Source organism: Pezoporus flaviventris, unplaced genomic scaffold (genome assembly GCF_033815535.1).
Source record: "Pezoporus flaviventris isolate CSIRO_AGI_PZ_B2104156 unplaced genomic scaffold, CSIRO_AGI_Pfla_v1 ptg000037l, whole genome shotgun sequence".
Lineage (NCBI taxonomy): Eukaryota > Metazoa > Chordata > Aves > Psittaciformes > Psittacidae > Pezoporus > Pezoporus flaviventris.
The window spans coordinates 15,907,727-15,928,220 of NW_026892585.1; the positions used below are offsets into that span (position 1 = coordinate 15,907,727).

The 20,494-nt window shown below is 46.8% G+C and overlaps 3 protein-coding genes across 11 annotated transcripts in view; all 3 read right to left on the reverse strand.

The window, feature by feature from the left end:
* HOXA3 (homeobox A3) overlaps nucleotides 1–20,494 on the reverse strand; it is a 44,763-nt gene that overhangs the window by 16,505 nt on the left and 7,764 nt on the right. For 3 of the 8 annotated variants that reach the window (XM_061464841.1, XM_061464844.1, XM_061464846.1), the window contains exons 2-3: nucleotides 16,139–16,243; nucleotides 2,062–2,253 (exon numbers count right to left, since the gene is read on the reverse strand). The gene's annotated coding sequence lies outside the window, so the exon portion shown is untranslated. Of the gene's footprint in view, nucleotides 1–349; nucleotides 376–2,061; nucleotides 2,254–2,954; nucleotides 3,188–3,506; nucleotides 3,599–16,138; nucleotides 16,244–20,494 lie in introns of those variants that run through there. The other 5 variants (XM_061464849.1, XM_061464845.1, XM_061464842.1 and 2 more) reach the window with 4 other exon arrangements.
* HOXA4 (homeobox A4) lies at nucleotides 3,704–6,108 on the reverse strand. Its single transcript, XM_061464853.1, has 2 exons — nucleotides 5,382–6,108; nucleotides 3,704–4,869 (listed from the first exon to the last, which is right to left on the reverse strand). Exons 1-2 carry the CDS (start codon nucleotides 5,959–5,961, stop codon nucleotides 4,541–4,543), a joined length of 909 nt encoding a protein of 302 aa, XP_061320837.1. The 5' UTR covers nucleotides 5,962–6,108; the 3' UTR covers nucleotides 3,704–4,540.
* On the reverse strand, nucleotides 17,199–20,053 carry HOXA5 (homeobox A5). 2 transcript variants are annotated; one of them, XM_061464855.1, is made up of 3 exons: nucleotides 19,500–20,053; nucleotides 19,189–19,352; nucleotides 17,199–18,191 (listed from the first exon to the last, which is right to left on the reverse strand). In XM_061464855.1, exons 1-3 carry the CDS (start codon nucleotides 19,751–19,753, stop codon nucleotides 17,941–17,943), a joined length of 669 nt encoding a protein of 222 aa, XP_061320839.1. In that variant the 5' UTR covers nucleotides 19,754–20,053; the 3' UTR covers nucleotides 17,199–17,940. The 2 variants fall into 2 exon arrangements, with proteins under 2 accessions (XP_061320839.1, XP_061320838.1); XM_061464854.1 differs by having other exon boundaries at nucleotides 19,189–20,039.

Here is a 20,494-nt window from a genome sequence, read left to right on the forward strand (position 1 = left end):
TGAGTCATAGAGAAATTCGCCCATGACTTTTCCTGTACAATGCTCACTGCCTTTCCATTGCTTTTTTGGCCCTGCATTAGGAGCCGGTGATTTATTAACGCCAGGAAAATTGAACAAAGCAGGTCCTACTGCACTGTGGCACCCAGCCTTCCACACTGTGAATTAGAACATTATCAAATGTGTTTGCCTCGGTAACACTTAATCACCAAAAGCCGTAATGTGACCACAAGGCAGCTAAAACAAAGATTTAACATTTCTAAATATTAAACTTGTTAAGCAAATGCTCAGCAGACAAAGCAAGCACAAACAATTAAAGTCATCAAGCTAGAAATACACACTACCTACTTACCAACACAGACCCTATTGCTTGCTTAAGAAGTTTAGAATCTTTCAAGATAAATCAGGTGGGTTTTTTGTTTGGTTTTTTTTTTTTTTAAGGGAAAAGAAAAGGAAAAAAAATAAGAAAAACAAACTCCAGTAATAAGGAATTGAGTTTCACTTCTGAGAGAATCACTCCTAGTGAGGACTGATGGCCACAGATCCATTCCTGACTAGCCGCATTAATTATTTAATGAGTCACGTGATCCTGAAGATTAAAATTTCAATATCTCCACCAGAACAGACGCAACACCTTAATCTGCGAGTGCAGAGATCCTTGTACTTGGGTCTCCTAATCTTTCCTGTTTTGACAGCTCCTCAGTTTCTAAGGAGAGCCCTTGGGCATTAGTAACATGGGTTTGTCCCGCTCTGTGCAGCGGGATGGGGCAGGTTTGCACCCCGTTTGTCTCCCAAATTAGCCAGTTCAGCCCAGATCGTTACTGTCTGCAGGACCTGGGCTGTAAACGCTGCTGGCAGGTAGCACCAGGGGCTGCCCTCCGCCGGTCAGGACGGCCCGTCCGCGGGCCCAGGCGAAGCGGGGTGGATACTGGGGCCTTCGGAGGTAGCTACGGAGTTTCCCCTGCTCACGGGGAGAGCCCCGACCCCACTGGGACCCGTGTGGGCCGGACCCAGGCGCTCGAGTGGATGGCCCCCTGGTGACCCCCACCCCACACGTCAAGGCACGGCCAGGCCGGGAGCCTCCGGACCCTGGGAGAGCCTCTACAGTGGCGCGGGGCTCCAGGGGCCGCGCCGCCCGCCTGGGCTCCGGCGGAGGTGTGGGAACGGCAGGCGGGCCCGGGGCTGCCCGGATCGGGCACCAGCAGGGGCAAGGGGGACACGGAAGGGGCTGGATTTTCTTGGCATGCCTGTCAAGACGTCTGCTTGTATGAGAGCTTCCCCTACCCCTTCCTCGTTTACAAACACTGGGCAAGAAGGCCAAGGGAAGGCAAGCACCCTGAAGGGAAAAAAAAAAAAAGAGAAAGAAAAAAAATAAAAGGAAAACGAAAAAAAAAAAAAATCCCAGCATTGCGTAATCCTCCAATGCAGGATGGCTCTAGCTGTTAAATATAACAAGGTGCTTCTCACAGCTGAGTTTCCTGTGCAATAAAAATCCAGGTACAGCAAGATCTTGCAGGAAAAGCAGGGAGTAGGATCTTGGAGAAGGAGCATTTTTCCTGGGGGGGGGAGGGAGGAGAAGTGGGTACCGGGGTTACCGGCGTGCCGTTCCCTGCGGCCCCTGAATTGACTCTGAGGTGATCTGGTCTTTCTTTGAAAGATTGACAAACTTCAGCGTTTTGGGCCGCTCTCGCCTTTGTGGCCAGGGCAGATAAATTCGTGTGTAAGAGACACCGGGAGAGCGGGAGAGAGGGAGGGGGGCGAAGAGACATTTAGGTCCAAGTGCCGGATTAAAAAGAATACTGCCTTTAAAGGTCAAGGGTTTGAAGGGTCAGTCTGCTCCTCTAAAAAAAACAATTAATGGGATAGAAAATTTGTCCTCTCGATGAACTCCCGGTTGCCTTAGCAAAGGGAGCACAATGCGAGAATTTAAACTGGACGGTGTAATTTTGGAAGTTATTGTAAAGACGGGCGGTATGGGACGGGGAACACAGGGCTCCCAGACCGGGAGCAGCTCCCGCTCCCAGGGCAGGCAGAGGGGGAAGAGGGAGAAAGAGGAAAATTTACCTTAAACGATGATAATCTGCCATGGGGTATTTTGCAGTCCGCAGTTCAATCTCCAGCAAGAGTGTACATTTTTTTAGCAGACAGCCAAGATGCTGTGTCTTTACACATGACCACCTTTTTTTTTTTTTTTTTTTTCCAGGGAAATCCTTTGCATCTTCACAGACTTTTCCAAGAGAATGCCTTTCAGAACCGCTGTTGAATTACAAAGAAGTATTTATTGTAGGAGGTGATTAATGATTCTCTCTAAAATTGCTATTTGCAGTGTGATTTCATTTCTTTTTACAATGGAAGCAAACCAGGTTTATACGCATAGACTGCACACTAAAGAAATCCTGGATCGCCAGTTAATATATTTCAGCTCGAATTTTGCTCGGTTGGCCTAATTTTGGCTGTAAATATATTGAGAGATTCTTAAGCAATAAACAAAACGAAGTGTTACATGCTTGCAGATAGTTACTTCGCAACTATATTTTTCTCCCTCTATAAGGAGGCAGCTGGCAATTCAAGGTTTAATAAACATCAATATGAGAGTGGAAGCACATTTTCCAGGCCTGCTCCTTGGTCATGTTTGGAGACAGGGGTGTTTGCTGAGGGCATTTTACAACTGCCATCTCTCTGATGCTGAACGTGGTTTGCCAGTGGCATGTTACATTTTCCTCCAGGACGACCCCTGTTCCATGACCAGGCAGGGATGCTGGCAATACCCTTGAGGCCTGGTGCTACTTCACCCAAGGGTGATGATGCACCTGGTTCTGGCAGCCCCACTCACCCGAAGAGAAGCACTGATTCAAAAAATCCCGCTCTTGAATGCATTTGTGTAACTCAGTCATGGCCTTCAGGCCTTCCCTAGAAGATTTACTAACACTTGAGCTCTTTTCTAAGCCTTTTCTTACCCGATTCAGTGCCACTCTTCATTGAGGAAGCCCTGAGCAAGGCTCCCCATTACCAGCTCCGCTTTGCCTGCCCTCCTTAGCTGCCTGGAAGCAGCAAGATGCGAAGCCTGAGCTGGAGCCACTGGAACCCCATTTTGCCACAGCTGTTTCAACCATTTCAGTCAAATAAACCTCTTGAGTTGTACCCAAATTTATGTTTGTGCCGAGGCTTTCTCAACACATTTTGAAATAGTCTTTGAAAGAAAATAAGAAGGAAACAGAAAAGCTTAGAGAAACTAAGTTACCGCCCATGTTTTTCCCTTCCAAAGTGCTGGTCAGTTGAGAAATCATAATCGGGTGAAAATGAGCGAATAAATTACGGCTGGCTAAAGATTTAAAGTGTTATCGTGAGGAGCATGTGTGACTTCTCCAGCAAAACCCGTAATGAGAGCTTGCTGGCCTCCAGTAGAAGCAGGGTTTCTCTGTAAAGCACCTCAAACTAGACGTCGCACGGACAGCGATGAACAGCCGGGCTGATTCTCCCCCAAGTCCGCTAAAGACAGCGCCACTCACCTACACGGTGAAGCAAGACCTTTCCTCGTCCTGCAGCGCTCTTTTTCCTGGCCAGGCAATTAGGAGTCAGGACATATTTAAAGACACCATTACCCTATCGACAAGATGAATCCAGGTCAAAACAATGCGTGAAACCGTTGTTTTCCATTCCTGGTGCCAACACAAGCACAAGGTGGATGAAACAGCACTGAGTGGACTTGTGTTTCAAGCGTTTAATTCTTTTGTACAGAATATTTTTTATTACCAGCATTTGGCACTGTTATACATCACACCAAAAATCCACAAATTGTACATGGACCCAAAACGATTTAGACGGTGCAAAATATAAAGTCAGCGACAGCCTTTATAGTAATATTTCTTTAAATAAATGCAATAGGGAATGTGGAGAAAAACTAAGATCACAGCTACTGCGGGAGATACACTTAAACCCAGTTAAGTTACCTTTGATACATAAAACATTTCCCTTCGACAGCATAAGGGGACATTTTCCGTAAGTCCTTCACCTTCCATGGCTGTGTTCGTTCTCTCTCCTGTGTCAGGGTGTGTGTATAAGTGCGTGTGCACACTCACACACCCGCACACGGGAACCCACGAACACGCCACAAAACAGCGCTATTCGAGTCAATGCCTCACACAAGTGTCTCACGAGGTCTTTGTTTTAACAGTCTTTTATTCGTAAAGTGTTCTCTTAAAAAAAAAAAAAAAAAAAAAGGAAAAAAAAGAGTCCATCTTAGGTACAGAGAATTCGTCCGTGACAGCATCCAGCCCTCTCTTACACCGAGGGCAAGGGAGCGTTTCCATAAATAGAATAAAATGATGGGCATGGAACCATTATCTATATACAATGTAGACAATCGTCCGGGTTTTGGTTTAAACATGTGTCCGTTCTTGGTCACGTCTCGTCTTCCTTTCCTGCTCCTGTTTTGTTTTATACAGTTGTTTGGTCCAAACCACCAGCCTCCAACACGGAGCAGCTGGAAAACCCCAATAGATAGGTAAATATATATATATTAGGGGGAAAAAAACCCACGTATTTATAGCGCGGCTGCGTTGGGTGTAGCCCCATCGAGCGGGTGGGGGTGGCCCTGTGTCTGTGCTTTGGACTGCTGGCTCAGTGTGGACTGGTTTGAGGAGCGCATCTTTGTGTTAGGCAGTTTATGGTCTTTCTTCCACTTCATGCGCCTGTTCTGGAACCAGATCTTGACCTGGCGCTCGGAGAGGCAGAGGGTGTGAGCGATCTCGATGCGTCGCCTTCTGGTCAGGTAGCGGTTGAAGTGGAACTCCTTCTCTAGCTCCAGGACCTGCTGTCTGGTGTAGGCAGTGCGAGACCTCTTGGGCTCCCCTCCGTTGTAATTGGGATTGACTGAAACGTGCACATACAGGCGCGCACACGGGCACATGAACATACACATACACGCGGAGGAGAAAGAAAAGGAGAGAAGGGGGGGGGAAGCGATGGAACATAATCATTATATAATAACTTGACACCAGGTTCACGTAGGATACATAAACGGCAAGAAAAATTGTTTCTCAGCCTATCGACAGTGGGGACAATCGAGGAGCAATAAAAAATGGTGATGGGCATTTGGGTTAGAAGAAAAGCTTCAAAGACACATGGCCCAGAGCCACTGCAGGGCAATTAAATTTATGGGGGCTATAATTACTGCCCTAACAGTTTGGCGTCTCGTAAATCTTTTGATAAAGGGCCCCGGATACAAAAGGTTTCTCACTTTTTTTTTTTTTATTAGGAAACATGGAGGGAGAAGGAAGATAAAAAAAAAGCGCCACACACGCAACGACCCATCCCGGCCCCGGGAGCACCCTCCCCCCTTCCCTCCTCTGCATCCCCACCTCCCCCTGGCAAGAGCAACTCACCCGTGCTCACATGGATCTTCTTCATCCAGGGGTAGACCACTGGCTCCTTTCCCTTCAGCCCGGGCAGGCTCTTGTCGGACAGCAGCGGGCAGCCGGGCCCGGTGCCGGCCGCGGCGGTGGGGGCCGCTTCGCAACGGCGCTGCAGGGCATGGCCTGGGAGCAGGGGCTGGGCCGGGCCGGGGTGGCCCTTGGCGGGCGGCGGCGGCGAGGCGCCCGGGGGCGGCTGCTCGGGGCCCGGGGCGGCGCTGCCGGCGCTGCTGTAGCTGTAGGGCGCCTGGGGGTAGGAGGGTCCCTGCGCCGGGTAGAGAGCCTCGGGAGGCGGCCCCGCCGACCCCGTCGGCGCTGCAGGAGCCTGGTAGCCCGGTTCCCTGCGCGGCCGCGGGAAGTACTCGGGCAGCGCTGGGCCCGGGTGCGCGGAGTGCAGGTGCGGCGGAGGCTGCGGCGGGGCATGCGGGTGCGGGTGGTGCGGGTGGTAGCTGGCGGAGCTGCCGGCGCTGCCGCTGTGCTGCGTGTACTCCTCGCAGGGAGGGAATTTGGGCTCGATGTAGTTGGAGTTTATCAAAAACGAACTCATGGTCATTAATTTGTGAAGTGCAAAAATACTAATTTTTCTCGCGTTGTCGTTTTTCTGGGCTCGGCGAGGCCCCTCCCCTTCCCCCCCTTTCTCCCCTCCCTCCCTCTCCCCCTCCCGCTGCTGTCAAGTGCTCGCCGCTACCAAAGTTTGGGCCTCCAGCTCCCCCCCCCCCCCCCTTTCCCAGTCGCACTCCCCTCCCTTCCTCTCTTCCCACCCCTGGAGCGCTTACAACACACACAACACCCAAATGCACACACACCCCTCTTCACCCCCCGCCACCCCACCACCACCTGACCGCCAGCGCCAATTACCGCGCGGGGCCGCGGACCCCGGATCAGGAAATGGAAGGAGGGCGAACAGCCGCTGGGCAGCTCCGAGCCCACGGACCCACCGCGGGGGCCGCTGATGCGCCTCCTCCCCGTGCTGCGGCTGGCCGGCAAGTGAGCGCCCCGCCGGGGGCTGCCGGACGCCAGCGGCCGCTCCTCACCAGCATCCCCTGCTCCGACCCCGGCCGCGACCGGCTGTGGCGGTGTCAAACGAGATAAAACTAATCCAGCTCTGACAGTCTTTCTCCCCTCTCTTCGTCCCGGCACATTTTTGTTTCTCCGTTCCCCGCGGGAGACCGTAGGAAGCGGGGCAAGGAAGCCAGCTGCACGATCCAGAGGGAGGCAGGCATTGCACAAGGCGTTGCACAATCCTTTTAAACGAACTCGGCTCCAAACGCCTGGAGTCGGGGCTGCGCGCGGCAGAGGGCGGCAGCGGCTGCCGGGCACAGGCCAGCTGTAGCACTGCTGGGTCTGCTCCCAGTGCCCCGTCGCCGCTGACAGCAGCCGGCCGGCCGGAAGCGCGGGGGCCAAAACTTTGCACCTTCGAAGCTGTGCTAACTGGAGGGATAGATGCAAAAGTTCGTACGAAGGTGGCGGGGGGGGCAGAAGAGAGTCCTTGCATGGCTGGCGGGGTGTGAGGGATGTAGCGAGGCTGAAAATATCGGGGAAGAGAGGGGGAAGAGGAGAGAGGGGAAGGCGGACACGACGGCATCAAGTACTTCCCAGCGGCGATGGTAGGGTCCCTGCGAGCACCCCTCCCCGTGGAGGAGCGGTTTCCAAACCACGAATTTAAGTCCGTCGTTTTAGTATGCCTCGTCCTGGCCTTATTTCTTAATTTTCTATTCCAAGTGAAATAGCTAGTGCCTTCTCAGAAGGAACCTGAAAACCTTGGCGTGGAGGGGAGAGGGCACTGGGGCACTTCTGCGTGCCTAAAATTGAGATTGTTAACGATATTTGCAGCTCAGAGGGGAAAAAGGCAATTGCCTTGACCTTAGGTAATTGAAATTTGATGGTTAAATTAATTACGCTCTTATTCTAAGGGAAAAAAGTACTTATTGCACATCAGCTAGTCTGGTACATACAACGTTAGAAGTTAACTTTTGGGAATTTTTCTCCCCGTCCTTTTCAGGAAAGCATCTAAACACACAGAAATATTTACCGCACCCTTTGAGAATATAATTGCTGAGTGGGTAATCTCATCTATTGGTATGCTAAAATACATCTAATATATCAAGCATAAATACGACACGATTTAGATCTTGCCCTCCTAAAGATATTACATTAACAGTTAGCCTGGTTTAAATTCAGATTATTGTCTTTTGCAGTTTTATAGATAATGGATATATGCAATAAAATTCTATTTGAATATATATTCTATCTAACAAGGCACATATCGTATCGATTTATATTTTATATATACACACACAGGCACGCACATTGCAGGCGGCTTGTAATATGTTAGAACATTTCCAGCACTTGGGTATACTGGGGTGCTTATCTAAACAATCACTCATTTCCTCCTCCTATCGAATGTCTAATTTGTAAAGAGAGTTAAAACACATTTACTTACTCATTTCCAACAGCACATCTATGGAACTCTTTTACTGGGGTAATAGATAAGTTTCTCTATTTACTCTGCATGGAGAGGAAATGCGGTTACACACATGCACACAGAGACAGCCATAGCTGTTCAACAACACACATTTGACAGGAAACGGGAGATTGTTTTATTTATCAATATATATTAAAAAAAAAAAAAAAAGAAAAAGAGAAAGACTGACGGTGAAAAAAACCCAAACAACAAAACCCCTACAAAACCAACAGCAACCCCTGTTGTAAAAGAATAAAGCTCTCATCCACATGACTGTAGAAAACCAAAGATTGCCAAAGTCCACCACGAGCAGACAACATTATCCCGGCATAAAGAGATACATGCACACATACAGACACATACATACAAATACCTGCCGGCCAGCACCAGATGAATATCCTAATATCCCAGCACAAGGGAATATCCTAAAAATATTATGCTGGGCACAAGTCCTGAGACACCATGGCCAGAGCACCCTAGCAAGCTGCCGTGCTCCCACGCCACGGTAAAACGCAACGAAAAGTGGTGTCTTGGTTTGTAAGCTCAGCGGTATATTGGCCGAGCTAACCGGTCTCTGTTTCGTATTATTTACCATAGTTAGATCTCAAAGTATACTTGTTTCATTGTCCCTCTTTCTACCGTGGGGCTCTGGCACTCGGTTACAGAGAGAAGGATGCAATTTTCTGTACGACTGTAAATCTGCAAGGTGACCTGAGCTGCTCAGATGAAGTCCTGTTATTTTCTTGTGGTTCTGTTAGCCTGCGAAGATGTGCTGAGACAGGACCTCCAAAAGGCCTGTTCCATGTCTTTGTGGTTTTGTTATCATAAACAAGAACCCAGCCAAGACCACCAAGTGTTATCTTGCACACGGCCATTTCGACATTTTACTGCAAGATTTATGGCTGTAATAAACAATCTCAGAAACCCTCTTTTTCCCCCCCCTGTACTTCCCTTTAACAAACTTGTAGCATCATCCTAAGCTCACAAAGAAAGAAAAGGAGAGGAAAAAAATAGGCCAGCTCACTTTTTTCATTTTCTTCTTTTTTTTTTCTTTTTTTGTAGAAAGACTAGAGGCTCGATTTCACTGGCGAAGGAGACTTTAATCAGTTAATAAGGGAGGGAGAGTTTCCCGGCTGAGGCTGGCAGAAGAAGAGATGGGGACCCCACCGGAATTAAGTTGAGAGGGAGAGTCAATTTTCTTTCATGCACCAAGAAGAGGCAGCCTCATACATACCCAAAGAGGGGGGGAAAGGGAATCCCCCTTTTTCTTGTGAAGCAAGCAAGCACTCCTGCTACCCTTCACATGCGCTGCTAAAACGTAATTACTCCGAAAGATAAAATAATAACAGCAAGAATAGCAGTAGTAATAAAAATAATAATAGTAATTCAAGTCAACCTTTCGCCGTGTCCAGGCATTCTCTACCGAGAGCGGTAGGAGGAGGGAGAATCACACTAGCAGCCTGTTTTGAATTTGATTTGAACCATTTTGAATATATTTAGCCCCAGCTTTCCCGTCTTGAATGCGAGGCTGTCCCAAGTTTCAAAGTGACCGAAAAGTGACACCGTGTGCATTTTGTTTCTTATTAATCTTACACATTGACAGTCTTTGTTAAATAACAAGGCGTGCCCTTCACCAGGCGACATTTTCATATTTGTTAGACGCGGTGACCTGAAGTTCACCTCGGCCTTGGACTTAGTTTTTCTAAAAGGTCTATAACAGTGTCTTTTAGATAGCGGGGTGCTTTGCCCAGGTCATTACTTCTAAGGGAAAATTAAGAAAAAATCGCGGGAGAATGTAAACGTTACGGAATGTATCGACTGTATTCCCTCCTTTGTTCCTGGGAATGATACAGCCCCCGAGGCTGCTCCTGCTTCTTTCCTACGGTCGCTGCTGGGGCAATGCTGGCAGTTTTGTCCCAAGTTCAGCATTTGGCAAAAGCGGTGGCTTCCCTGGGGCCGAGGCTCCTTGTAACAATGGGGGTGGTTGGCGGGATTTGCTCGGTCTGTCCTGGCGCAGTTAAATAAATACGTAAAATGTGATTTGTGCCCCGATTTGAAATGAATGGTCTTTTGAGCAGACCTTCCACGCCAGAGAGCAGTATGCCGATGCAGAGAGTGAAAGGACAGAAAGAATTCGTCTCAAGTTATTAACTGTTCTGCTCCAGGTTGTTGCTTTATATACTTCATTTTATTTTATTTTGGTTTTAGGGAATAATTTGAAGGACAATTCAGAAGGAAGAAACTGCAATTTATTGAAATCTCAGATTCAACTTTACTTTGAAAATACTCTCATTGATGTATTCATTCTAAAACAGAAAATATGGAGTTCGAGACACTAATTGTTTTGGTGAGGAAGTAAACGGATTTCGGTCACCTACTCATGAGTAAGCCGGTTATAGTAACTGCTTTCATTGGGGGTATATCAAAGACGTATTGTTATTCTTGGAAACAATCCGGCTGCTATTCTCTAACCAAATAGATATTTGGCTACGGCTTTTAGCTTGTTATCAGGCTTCCCTCTTACACCAAATAAATACTCTGGATGTGAAAGGTTATACACTATCTCCAGAGAGGGCAGGCTCCCCAAACGTGCAATGCCAGGGCTCGCTACATGTGAGCAATAGCAGCAACTTGTGAACACGGTCTACACGCTGAGCAAACACTTGCACTATCTACTTCCCAGGCTTCAGCAGGTACTTTAGGCAAAATCTCCAGTAATCGCTTTGGCTCATCTCGCATATTTCTTCTCAAGGAGTAGCACTCGCCTACCACGACCCAGCTGTGTCTCTCGCAAAGGATTACCGCATAACAGCTACACAGAGGCCGGTGTAGCCTCCTGCCTTTGGCGTGGAAAGGCAGCAAATACACGGATGGGGGTGAGGTGAGCTCTTTCCAGGATTCCTCCCGCCACTCCTCCACAAATTTCCTATCAGTTTAGGAATATTTGGAAACATCCTTTCTCTCCACCATCAAACCTTCTTCCTCACCATTTCAGGCTGAAGCTGGTCTGCAGTGATCTCCCCCAGAATGAAATTCACTGTTCAATATTGGCCAGTTCTCCCTCCAGAGTCGCCTAACGCAGGAGCTAAAGCTTCAACACCAAGGCGGCACTGGGAACAAAAAATCCTAGCTATGTGGGAATAAATCTTTGCTCAAAGAACTGCCACAGAACTTTTTCTTTGGAGGGAGGAAAGCCAAGGGAACGGAGGGATAGGGAAAAAAAAAAAACAACTCCCCGCTCTCCATTTCGCTGGGAACTGCTGCCTTGGGTAGTTCCCGAAAGCTGTGAGAATCCTCGTAATCACGGAGGAGCACACCGCCAGCTTCCCCGCAATATTTTCCATCGATAGCACAACACGGCCCCACCGCCCAGCATTTTAGACGAGCTCCTTCGGACCAAACATATAACCTGTATTATCTCCGGCATGTCCTGTTTAAGTACAGTTTAGTGGTCACTACAGAAATGAAAGCAAAGGCAAAGACGCGGCTAAGATCGATACAGGCGTTAATAGCTTCGCTCCTATCTTATCTTCCTGCCATTTTGCAAAGTGAGAAGGCTCAACATTAAACCTCTTAAAGTAGGTTATAATATAATAAACAAGGGTGAAACAGTTTGCAACCTGGCTGTCGGAGGAGGCAACACCAGTGGCTGCCGTGGGGGTAACACGCGTGTTTACCTGCCACGGCTGAACCCGAGATATTCAGACACAAATGTGGCCGATAATTCAAGATGAAAAACAATGCGTATTACTCTTGAAAAGAGGAATTTTCTATCCTTTCCTCGGTAATTGAGGTCATTCAGTCAGCAGGGTTCACCTGGAGTCCATACTGTGATACACACGTAACTCAAAGCTATTTTATCTTTTGTGCTGATAGTCAAGATCTCGGCTATAACATTGACATCAAACTCTGTCTGGGCGAATGACTAAGAGTGGTGCAAAACGTAAACTTTTGACCCTCAACTTTTTGACCTGCAGTTGTAACGCCCTTAACCACAAAGATATACAAAAGCTATGCAGCTTCTTTTAGGAGTAAGAGACTCGCACTGTTTGTTTCAATAGTTCTCCCCTTTCCCCCAGCTTTCTAAGGGTTGTTTTTTCTTTTTTTCTTTTTCCTTCTTGATGTTGAGAAATCGGATACTTTTTTTATTTTTAATTATTGCCTTTTTTCTTTTATTTTCTTTAATCTCGCAGCTTTGTAAAGTGCTGTTAGATTGCACAGCAGCCTTTCGGCAGCGTTGGAGGGAAGCCTCTTACTCAAAGGCGCTATATGATTACAATTGCAGGTGAAATGCTGGGTAAGTTCTGGGCGTGAGGTTGGAAGGAATGTAGCGACGAGCGTTGGGGGAAAAGCGGCAGTTCTCTGCTGCAAAGGTCTTAGTCATTTCTCCTTGATTTAAACATAAAGAAAAAACTCTAATTGTTTGCGAAGCCTTGTCTAGGCAAACGAGTTGACTGTGAACTTGGTCTAAAGCGAGCTCTGCTGGTGATTCCTAGGGTGTGCAGATTTATCTTTTCTGCATTTACTTAACCTGGCAGTGAACTGCACGGGCTGCCATTTGTTATCCAGAGACAAGACTTCACCTCAAGCAAGGACTGTTCCACAAAATTGCAATAATTACCCAATAACCTTCATAGCAAATATTATTATTGAAAAGACATTTTTTTGGGGAGGGGATATAGGAAACATTCCTTATGCGATTCCTTATCCTTGCGAATTTTACACGTTCTTTATGTCAGATTTGATATTGTTTGTGTGTGTAGCCACAGACACATGTGACTGTGATGGTCCAAGTGTATTTGCCTTCCAGAGAGATATTCGTGAGGATGCTTTAATTCGAAAGGAATAATATTTTCAACGATGACCAGGTGGCTGTGGGAGATGTGGGTTTGTGCTCTGGCTAGCAGCTCTAGCAGCAAATCCGTGAGATTTTAAGGGCAGGAAAGAGAAAGGACAAAGAAAGCAAAGTGATGTCTTGACTTGGCCAAGAGATTTAGATATGTCTGCGTTTAATGCGTTGAATCTGTATTTGCGGGGAGGGAAAAGGCACTGCCTCAGTATCCAGGGTTTGAAATCGAAACCTCATGATCCGCCCATCATGATCTGTTCCATTCAATTTCCCATGGAGCAGATTGCAAACCCCTTCATTGTCACCCTTCCACAGATACACACTTATTGAATGTAAGGAAACGGCAGAATAATAATTTCCCCATAATGTTCTGCAATTAGGGCGTTTGCATGGTTTAGACAAGGCTGCAGAGCTGTAATTTACGGATGACTTTCCACCGGGTTGTTATACTTCTGCTTTAGAGAAAGTTATGCCTTGCGAAGTCACTAGTTACACAAATTAAGGGAGTTGCCTAATCTTTAATTGTCCTTATGCTTAGACATGACACACTGTACTCAAGTATTTCTTTCAAAGGATTAAGTAAACTGTATTTCAAATTGCATAACACCCCTTGCCATGCCTAAAGTAAAACAAACTCGCCTGCATTAATCCCCCAAACAGAGCAGAAAAATAATGTGCACAGATAAGACCTCTCTTCTCATTCCCAGCGATTATTCTCCATGATATTTTTCCCTCGGAAAACAATTCGGACCTGGGAATATTTTGGTAAAGTTCGGCAGGCTGGGTTCGCTTGAATTTCAGATGTAAAGCGGATTAGAAAAATCTGACTGCGTTTCTGGATTTGAATGGCCTCAACCGTGCTGCTCGGGAGAGGGCAGGGCCAGAGATACGGAAAACTTGTCGCTTCTAGCTAACTTTCTCTTGTCGTGGAGAGTTTCTTGCAGTACGGGTGGGTGGGTTTATATGCTTGTGGGTTTGGTTGTTTTTTTTCTTTTCCATACTTCGCGAATCTGTACACTCCTTTATGTGGAATGTGGTCCAGAAGCCACATTCAAAAACGTGAAAATCCCTAGTAGCAAACCTTTTCGCCCTAGACAATGAAAAATTACTATCTGCGGTGATATCCAGGTTCCTAAAATAGTAGTCGAACGAGTGTGAGTGTGTTTCTGTATTCACTGGATCATTCAAATAACGCAGCATTGTTGAATATTGAGTAATCGCGAATGGTTTGTGTCTAGTATCATTCCCGTTTACAAGCGAATTATATTCCTTGGAAAAGGAATATAAAGCCCAAACTTTTAAAGGGTTTTCATGCTTTTACTTAAAACTATAAAATTTTATGGCATATAATATAATGCACGCTAATCATACGTAACTTTCTGGTATTCCTATTGACAGAAATGTGACAGCTAGTGCACTATAAAATCTCCAGCTGTTTATTACGGAAATTATTTTCAAATGTGCATTTGGATATATAATTTTAAAGTCTTTCTTATTTAAAAAAATAAAAAGTGTATGCATATGTGTTTGTTTAGTGTTGAAAGGAAGGATACACAGACACAAAGGCTTCAGACTCCGTTTATCTGACACAGGAGGTTGACTCTAAATACTAAATATTGTAAAACTGTGAGATATTTGAGCTAAGCCAACGGTTTGTACAACCGTTTCTTTAACGTTAAAGACAAATAAATAAATTAAAAATAGTATTCAGTCAGCAATGTGCAGACCTTGAAGAGGTACACAACAACCTCACCCACTTGTACCGTTGCACCTTTCTCTCATTTTCAAAGTAACAGATACAGCCTAAACCTCAATATTCAAAGGAGATAGCACTAGCAAAATAAAACAAAGCCTGTCTTCCAGCTCTCCTCAAACCACCCTGTTCTTTTGCAAACCTGACTTTATGTCACATGAAGGAAAACAATGTAATCTGCTGAATCCCTGCTACTCCAAACCTGAGCAGAGAAAGCGATACTCACATCTGGCTTGAAGATAGATAGATGAGATATGTATATACAAACATATATTTTTTGGAAGCAGTGCTCAAGTCTCTTCCCTAACTAGTCAGTTTGTGCCCCCTGAGATCACTCAGCTAAGTAACAGCTCTGAGGGTAAGATCAGGTCTTAATGCTACCCAGAGAAAGACAGAGTTCCTTTCACCCTTTCATTCATGTTTTCATTCAAGTCCTGGAAATTCAAAGACTAAAGTAAAATCCGGCCATAAAGTTTATTGCTGAGTAATCACACTCTAGTGAGAACAGTCCACTTAAATAAAAAGAATGTTGAAGTAAACACGCAGCTGGGGCCTACCCCACAATGGCAGCCAGCAATATAAGGGAGAGAGGGAGAGAGCAGAGCTAAGGGGATATTTACAATCTTCAATAAAGCAAGCCCGTATTTCATAATTTGCAGCACTCTAATGACCTGTAGTCTCTTGTATTAATGCTACAAGTTACAGTCAATTGGTTCGCTTTAAAAAAAAAAAAAAAAGAAAGAAAAAAGTCACAGGAACATATATCTATATACACACGTACACACCCTTTGTATACATAAATACACTGATATTAGACACACATATGCATGTGCATGGCTTTACACGGGCACACACATTGAGTTGTACATGCATGCACACACGCGCATAATTTAAATATATTTATACTTATGCAATTACGTATAAGAACTGGGAAAAGTTATAGCAATGTTATAAATGCACAACCCTGAAACACACTATACACTCGCAGATGGACATATATACATAGCTACAGCCTTCTGCACAGCCCAGTGCCGAAAACAAGAGTCTTAAGTGCCCAGTACAGTCTGTGCCATCTTAATACTAGCTCTGATGTGCAACATATTTAGCCAAACCAAAGATTATTAACGTATCAGCATGCCTTCAACTCTATCACGCCTACATAAGACACTGCCCAGATAATATCAAACCTTATCTATTTTGTTTCCCCCTTTTTTTAATCGCCTGCAGTAACTACTCCTTGCTAAACAAAACCTCTCCAAAGTTGGAGAGTCAATTGGAGGAAAGGAAGTAATTATCTTCTGCGGTAGTCAAAGTGATTAAAGTTAGGCCCCAAAATCCATCTCTGCCAAAGTCGCTTATTGTGGTTTACTTTGATTTGATCGTTAAAATAGAGAGCTAGCTGCTGCGAGTGAAGGAAGGGGGGGGGGGGGGGGGGGGGGGGGAGCGGGGAGGGAGGAATTGCATCGCAACCTGGATCTTTAGTGGTTGATCCTGCCTCTCGGGCTCAGTGGGACCGTCCTGAAAAGCTCCAGGCGGAGAGGAAAGGAAAGGGAAAGGTAAAGAGAAAGAGAAAAAGAGAGAGGCGAGAGGCAGCTAGAGCGAGCGGGAGCCTCGGCATCCCCACTGTCCAAATAAACTTCAAGGAACTTGTGCACAAAACTTACCTTTGACTTGCAAGGAGCCATTTTTCATACAGTATTGAGAACTTGTGGTTTGGATACTTCTGTCCCTAAACCTGACAATTTGAATGGCCAGGAGGCACACGTAGCCTGCAAAAGAGTCAAATGAAGTCCAGCGTCAGTGAGATTATATGTTATGTGGTATATAATGTTGGATGTCAACTCCCCAAAACCATAAAACTTACTTTAATGGCACCACGTGACTTTTTATAGCCAGTGAGCCTATCTGTCTGTGCTATGGATGATTTTACGATCTAATTCATAGACAAAACCCTATTCATTTGGCACCCAAATGTCATATAGCCGGAACTGGGGCTTATAAAGTTTACTGTTTTATAACTTTTAAGGGAAGGCATCAATGTAACCCGTCAGTAAATGTGCAAATCTTTAGTTGCTCTTAGAAGCTCAGAAGAGTTAACCATTCAAGCTCTGATGGGGTAAGTAACATTACGTTTATAGCAAACTAATTGTAGCGAAGAAAACCAAAAATCTTTAAAGGGCGAAAAGTGGGAATGTGGCTAGTGAGGGTTATTAATAGACGCAGAGGGCTCGGAGGTGTCTGTCCTGCAAATATACTTATTGAAACCACAGGAGAAAATCTAGAGCGATGCAAACACGTCTTGGAGTTAGCAGCGTGTTTTAACAAAGCACATGGGTGGGTGTTCTCTTTTTTTTTTTCCTTAACCATCAACAAACTTCTAACAGCTGATTCACCCACAAAGGGTGTTGATTGTGGTCCTGCGATGCAGCTTTCCATCTAGCGAGAAACCAGTAAGAAGGTACTTGTGGTCAAACTTTCAATTAAAAATAGTGGTAGCGGACAATAGCAGCACCTACCATTTGCAACGTGCAGCAAGAGCCAGGTAAAATAATATTACAAACTCTGCATGAGTTAATTAATTTTTTTTTTCAGAGGCAAATCAGGAAGCACAACTTCTTGCTTTGCACAAACCAGGTCACGAAAACTTTACAATAGAAAGTTTATTTTTTTGTTGATTTCCAGTCATTTTTTTTTAAAAACAAATAATAATAAAAAAAAAGCTGATCACAGTTTGCTCAAACAGCCAGACTTTGACTATATTTGTAACTTTGTTCACAAAAAACATACATCACAGAAGCTGCGCTTAATAAGAGCCACTTCTAAGAGTTCGTGCAAAGAGTCATATACAAAGGCACAGCAAGGACATACTGCTTGGAATCACAGTTTTCGTCACAGATTCACTATTCACTACACGTAAGACAAGTTCAGTTGATTTCATTATTTCACCTCTACAACAGCATTAATTACACAGGAATTATATAGGTAGTTTGAATAAAAATATTTTTAACAGCTTGGAGCTATACAGACATTAACACTTGACCACACATGCACAGTTAAGCAGGTTGAGTGCAACACATAACATTTGTACTAAACCGGGGGAGGGTTTCTTTCTCTCTCTCCTTTTTTTTTTCGTTCCTTTTTTTTGTCTTTTTTTTTCTGTTTAGTTTAGTTTTGTTTTAACAGTTACTTCAAGTAACACAGCTCGCTTCATATAAATAAGTTAAAACATCTATTATTTTTTCAAGACAAAGCCATTCAAGACAAAGAAATGTACGATAAAAGCAGATCTACTTATACACGCGAGAGAATGGTAATAAACAGGCTCATGATTAAAAGATGAATAAGGGTGACAAGAACAGGGTTTCTTCACAGAAGTAACACAAGGAAGTTTTAGAAAGTCAACTTAGTACTGACATGAGACGCAGGGTCAGCTAATACTGCTCAGTACTTTTAATTGATCAAACGCTCAGGGACGGAATGCCCCTCCTGCAGCTGCCATGCTCATACTTTTCAGCTTATTATCCTTTTTCCATTTCATTCTCCTGTTTTGGAACCAGATCTTTATTTGTCTCTCTGAGAGGCAAAGAGCATGTGCTATTTCAATCCTTCTTCTGCGGGTCAGGTATCTATTGAAGTGAAATTCCTTTTCCAGCTCCAAGGTCTGATAGCGGGTGTAAGCAGTCCGAGCCCTTTTCCCTTCTGGTCCCCCTATGTTGTCTGGAAGAGAAAAGTACATGATTTAGATTCTCAGCAGCCGCTCGGATCTTCCGTGACTTACTGCAGCTACCAGCGTCCAGGACCGTTACTCTCAGTCCTGCTTGGTTTTGTTTCTGGTTTGGATAAACGCTCAACAAGTTTCCTCCTCCAGCCCCTTTTAGGAAAGGCTTGGGGGAGGGGGATTTGGTGGTTTCGGTGAGATTTCGCTTGCATTTAGCGTTCGAATTTTATTTTTTAATCGAATTTTTTGGGGTCATTTTTGGAAGGGTAACACCCCACCCCTCCCGCCTTCCGCAGATAAACTGTTTTGGAGGATGCTTCTTCTGCTAGCTGTGTGTTCAGGGCTGGGAGAGCAAAGCTGAAGCTTGCAGCCCTTTCCCACGGCTGAACTGGGGAAGGCTCTGGGAGGCTCCTAGCCCCCGGCTGCTCCCCCAGCACCCAGGGCAGGGCAAGTACCCAGGGCGGAAAGTTGCTCCGCTTCCCCGCTCCCTCGAGCCCTCTCCCCGGAGTTTGGGTCTACTCGCCCCTCCTCCCCCTCCCTACGGCTTCCCAGCAGTGAAAACTGCCCTCCTCGCCCTTTCCTATTCTCTTTTTAATATGGCTCGGCAAAATAAATGGGGTCAGCCGCGCGGTTCCCACTGGAGGAGCCCCCTTCGAGAGGAGAGCCGGGAGCAGCCTCTGCTCCCGAGCCCCTTCTGGAAGGCTCTTACTGCTCTCTCGCTGCCCGCCGGGGCCGGCTCTGGGAGCCAGCCGGGCTGGGTTACTGGGGCCGGGCGGGTTCTTTATATTTCTTTCCATGTTTTTGAAGAGGGGACACGGCTCTCCCGGAGAAGGGAGCCTGTTTCCCTGAGAGCAGAGTTGTGCTGTGTGAAGAGGCTGCCCGCTCTCACGCCCTCCTCTCCCCTCTCCCCGACCTTGCTCGGCACAGCCACCCGGTTTACATTAAATCCTCCTTTTTCGCCAGAGAAATAAAGAAAGAACAGGGTATTTGCTTTACCATGACTTATGTGCAGTTTTCGCATCCAGGGGTAGATCTGGGGCTGTGAAGGCTGGGCTGTGCTTTGGTCGGTCGGGGCACTTGCCTGCTCGCTGCTTGCTGGAGTGTCTTCCTCAGTCCCGGATGAGGTGCCAACCCCGTCCCTGCTGATGTGCGTGTTGCTGCTGGAATTGGACGAAGTGCTGGTGGAGTTGGCGAGGGAGTTTTTCACCCCGTGGTGACTCTCGCTGGTGACAGGCGAACCGGCCACGGCGGTGCAGGGCAGAGGGTCGGGGGGAGGCGAGTGGGAAGCCGTCGCGGGCTGGTTGTACCTGGGCTCTGTCGAGGCAGAGGTGGTGTTGGCCGGGTAACTGCGGGGTCTCTCACTGGCACCAAAGTGGGTGGAAGCAGAGCGCCCGACGCTGAGGTCCATGCCATTGTAGCCGTATCCGTACCTGCCGGAGTGCATGCTGCCGGAGTCCCTGTATTGCTCGCTCACCGAGCTGTGATCTCCATAATTATGTAACGGGTAGTCCGGGCCATTTGGATAGCGACCGCAAAATGAGTTTACAAAATAAGAGCTCATTTGTTTTTTGATATGTGTGCTTGATTTGTGGCTCTTGGTCGTTTTGTGCGTCTATAGCACCCTTGCACAATTTATGATGAATTATGGAAATGACTGGGACATGTACTTGGTTCCCTCCTACGTAGGCACCCAAATATGGGGTACGGCTCCACATCACGTGCTTTTGTTGTCCAGTCGTAAATCCTGCCTGATGACCTCTAGAGGTAAACTCGTGCACTGGTGGGGGAGTTGGGAGGGCGCGGGCGGCCCCGTGCGCGCCGCCGCTGCGCGCCGCCGCCGCCACCGCCCGCCCGTCCGCCGGCCTCCAGCGCCACCCGCTGGCGGCGAGGGAGATGGCGGCGGCTCCGCAGGGTCGGCCCGGGGTGACGGCCCCCGACGGCGGCGCGGAGCGGGGCACGCCGCAGCCGGCAGCGGCGGAGGGGCGGCGGGGTCGGCAAGGCCAGCTCCTCCGCCGCGGCCAGCGGAAAGCTCGGCTTGCAGGGCGCGCTCTGCTTTGTGGCTGCCTTCGCCGCCTTGCGGGGCTTATTTACACCAGTTTACAAATTCTGCGCGATCCATCCTCGGGTGCTGGCCACGCTTATGTCCCTTCTCTCTCTACATATATATCTTAATTTATTTTTCTCCCCCCTTTTTCCCGTGCCGGCGGATTCGAGAGGCACCCGGTTCCTGCCAATGCGAAATGGCAGGTACCTATGAAAGACAAATATCGTGCAGCGTTTTTCCTACTAGGGGGTCAAATTC

Excerpts from the sequence above, each read along its gene's own strand:
- HOXA5 (XM_061464854.1), bottom strand. The coding sequence starts at position 19,753 with ATGAGCTCTTATTTTGTAAACTCATTTTGCGGTCGCTATCCAAATGGC. Across the intron at positions 18,192-19,188 it reads AAAACTGCACATAAGTCATG|ACAACATAGGGGGACCAGAA; the intron begins GTAAAGCAAATA and ends TTTCTCTTCCAG.
- HOXA4 (XM_061464853.1), bottom strand. The coding sequence starts at position 5,961 with ATGACCATGAGTTCGTTTTTGATAAACTCCAACTACATCGAGCCCAAA. Across the intron at positions 4,870-5,381 it reads GAAGATCCATGTGAGCACGG|TCAATCCCAATTACAACGGA; the intron begins GTGAGTTGCTCT and ends TGCACGTTTCAG.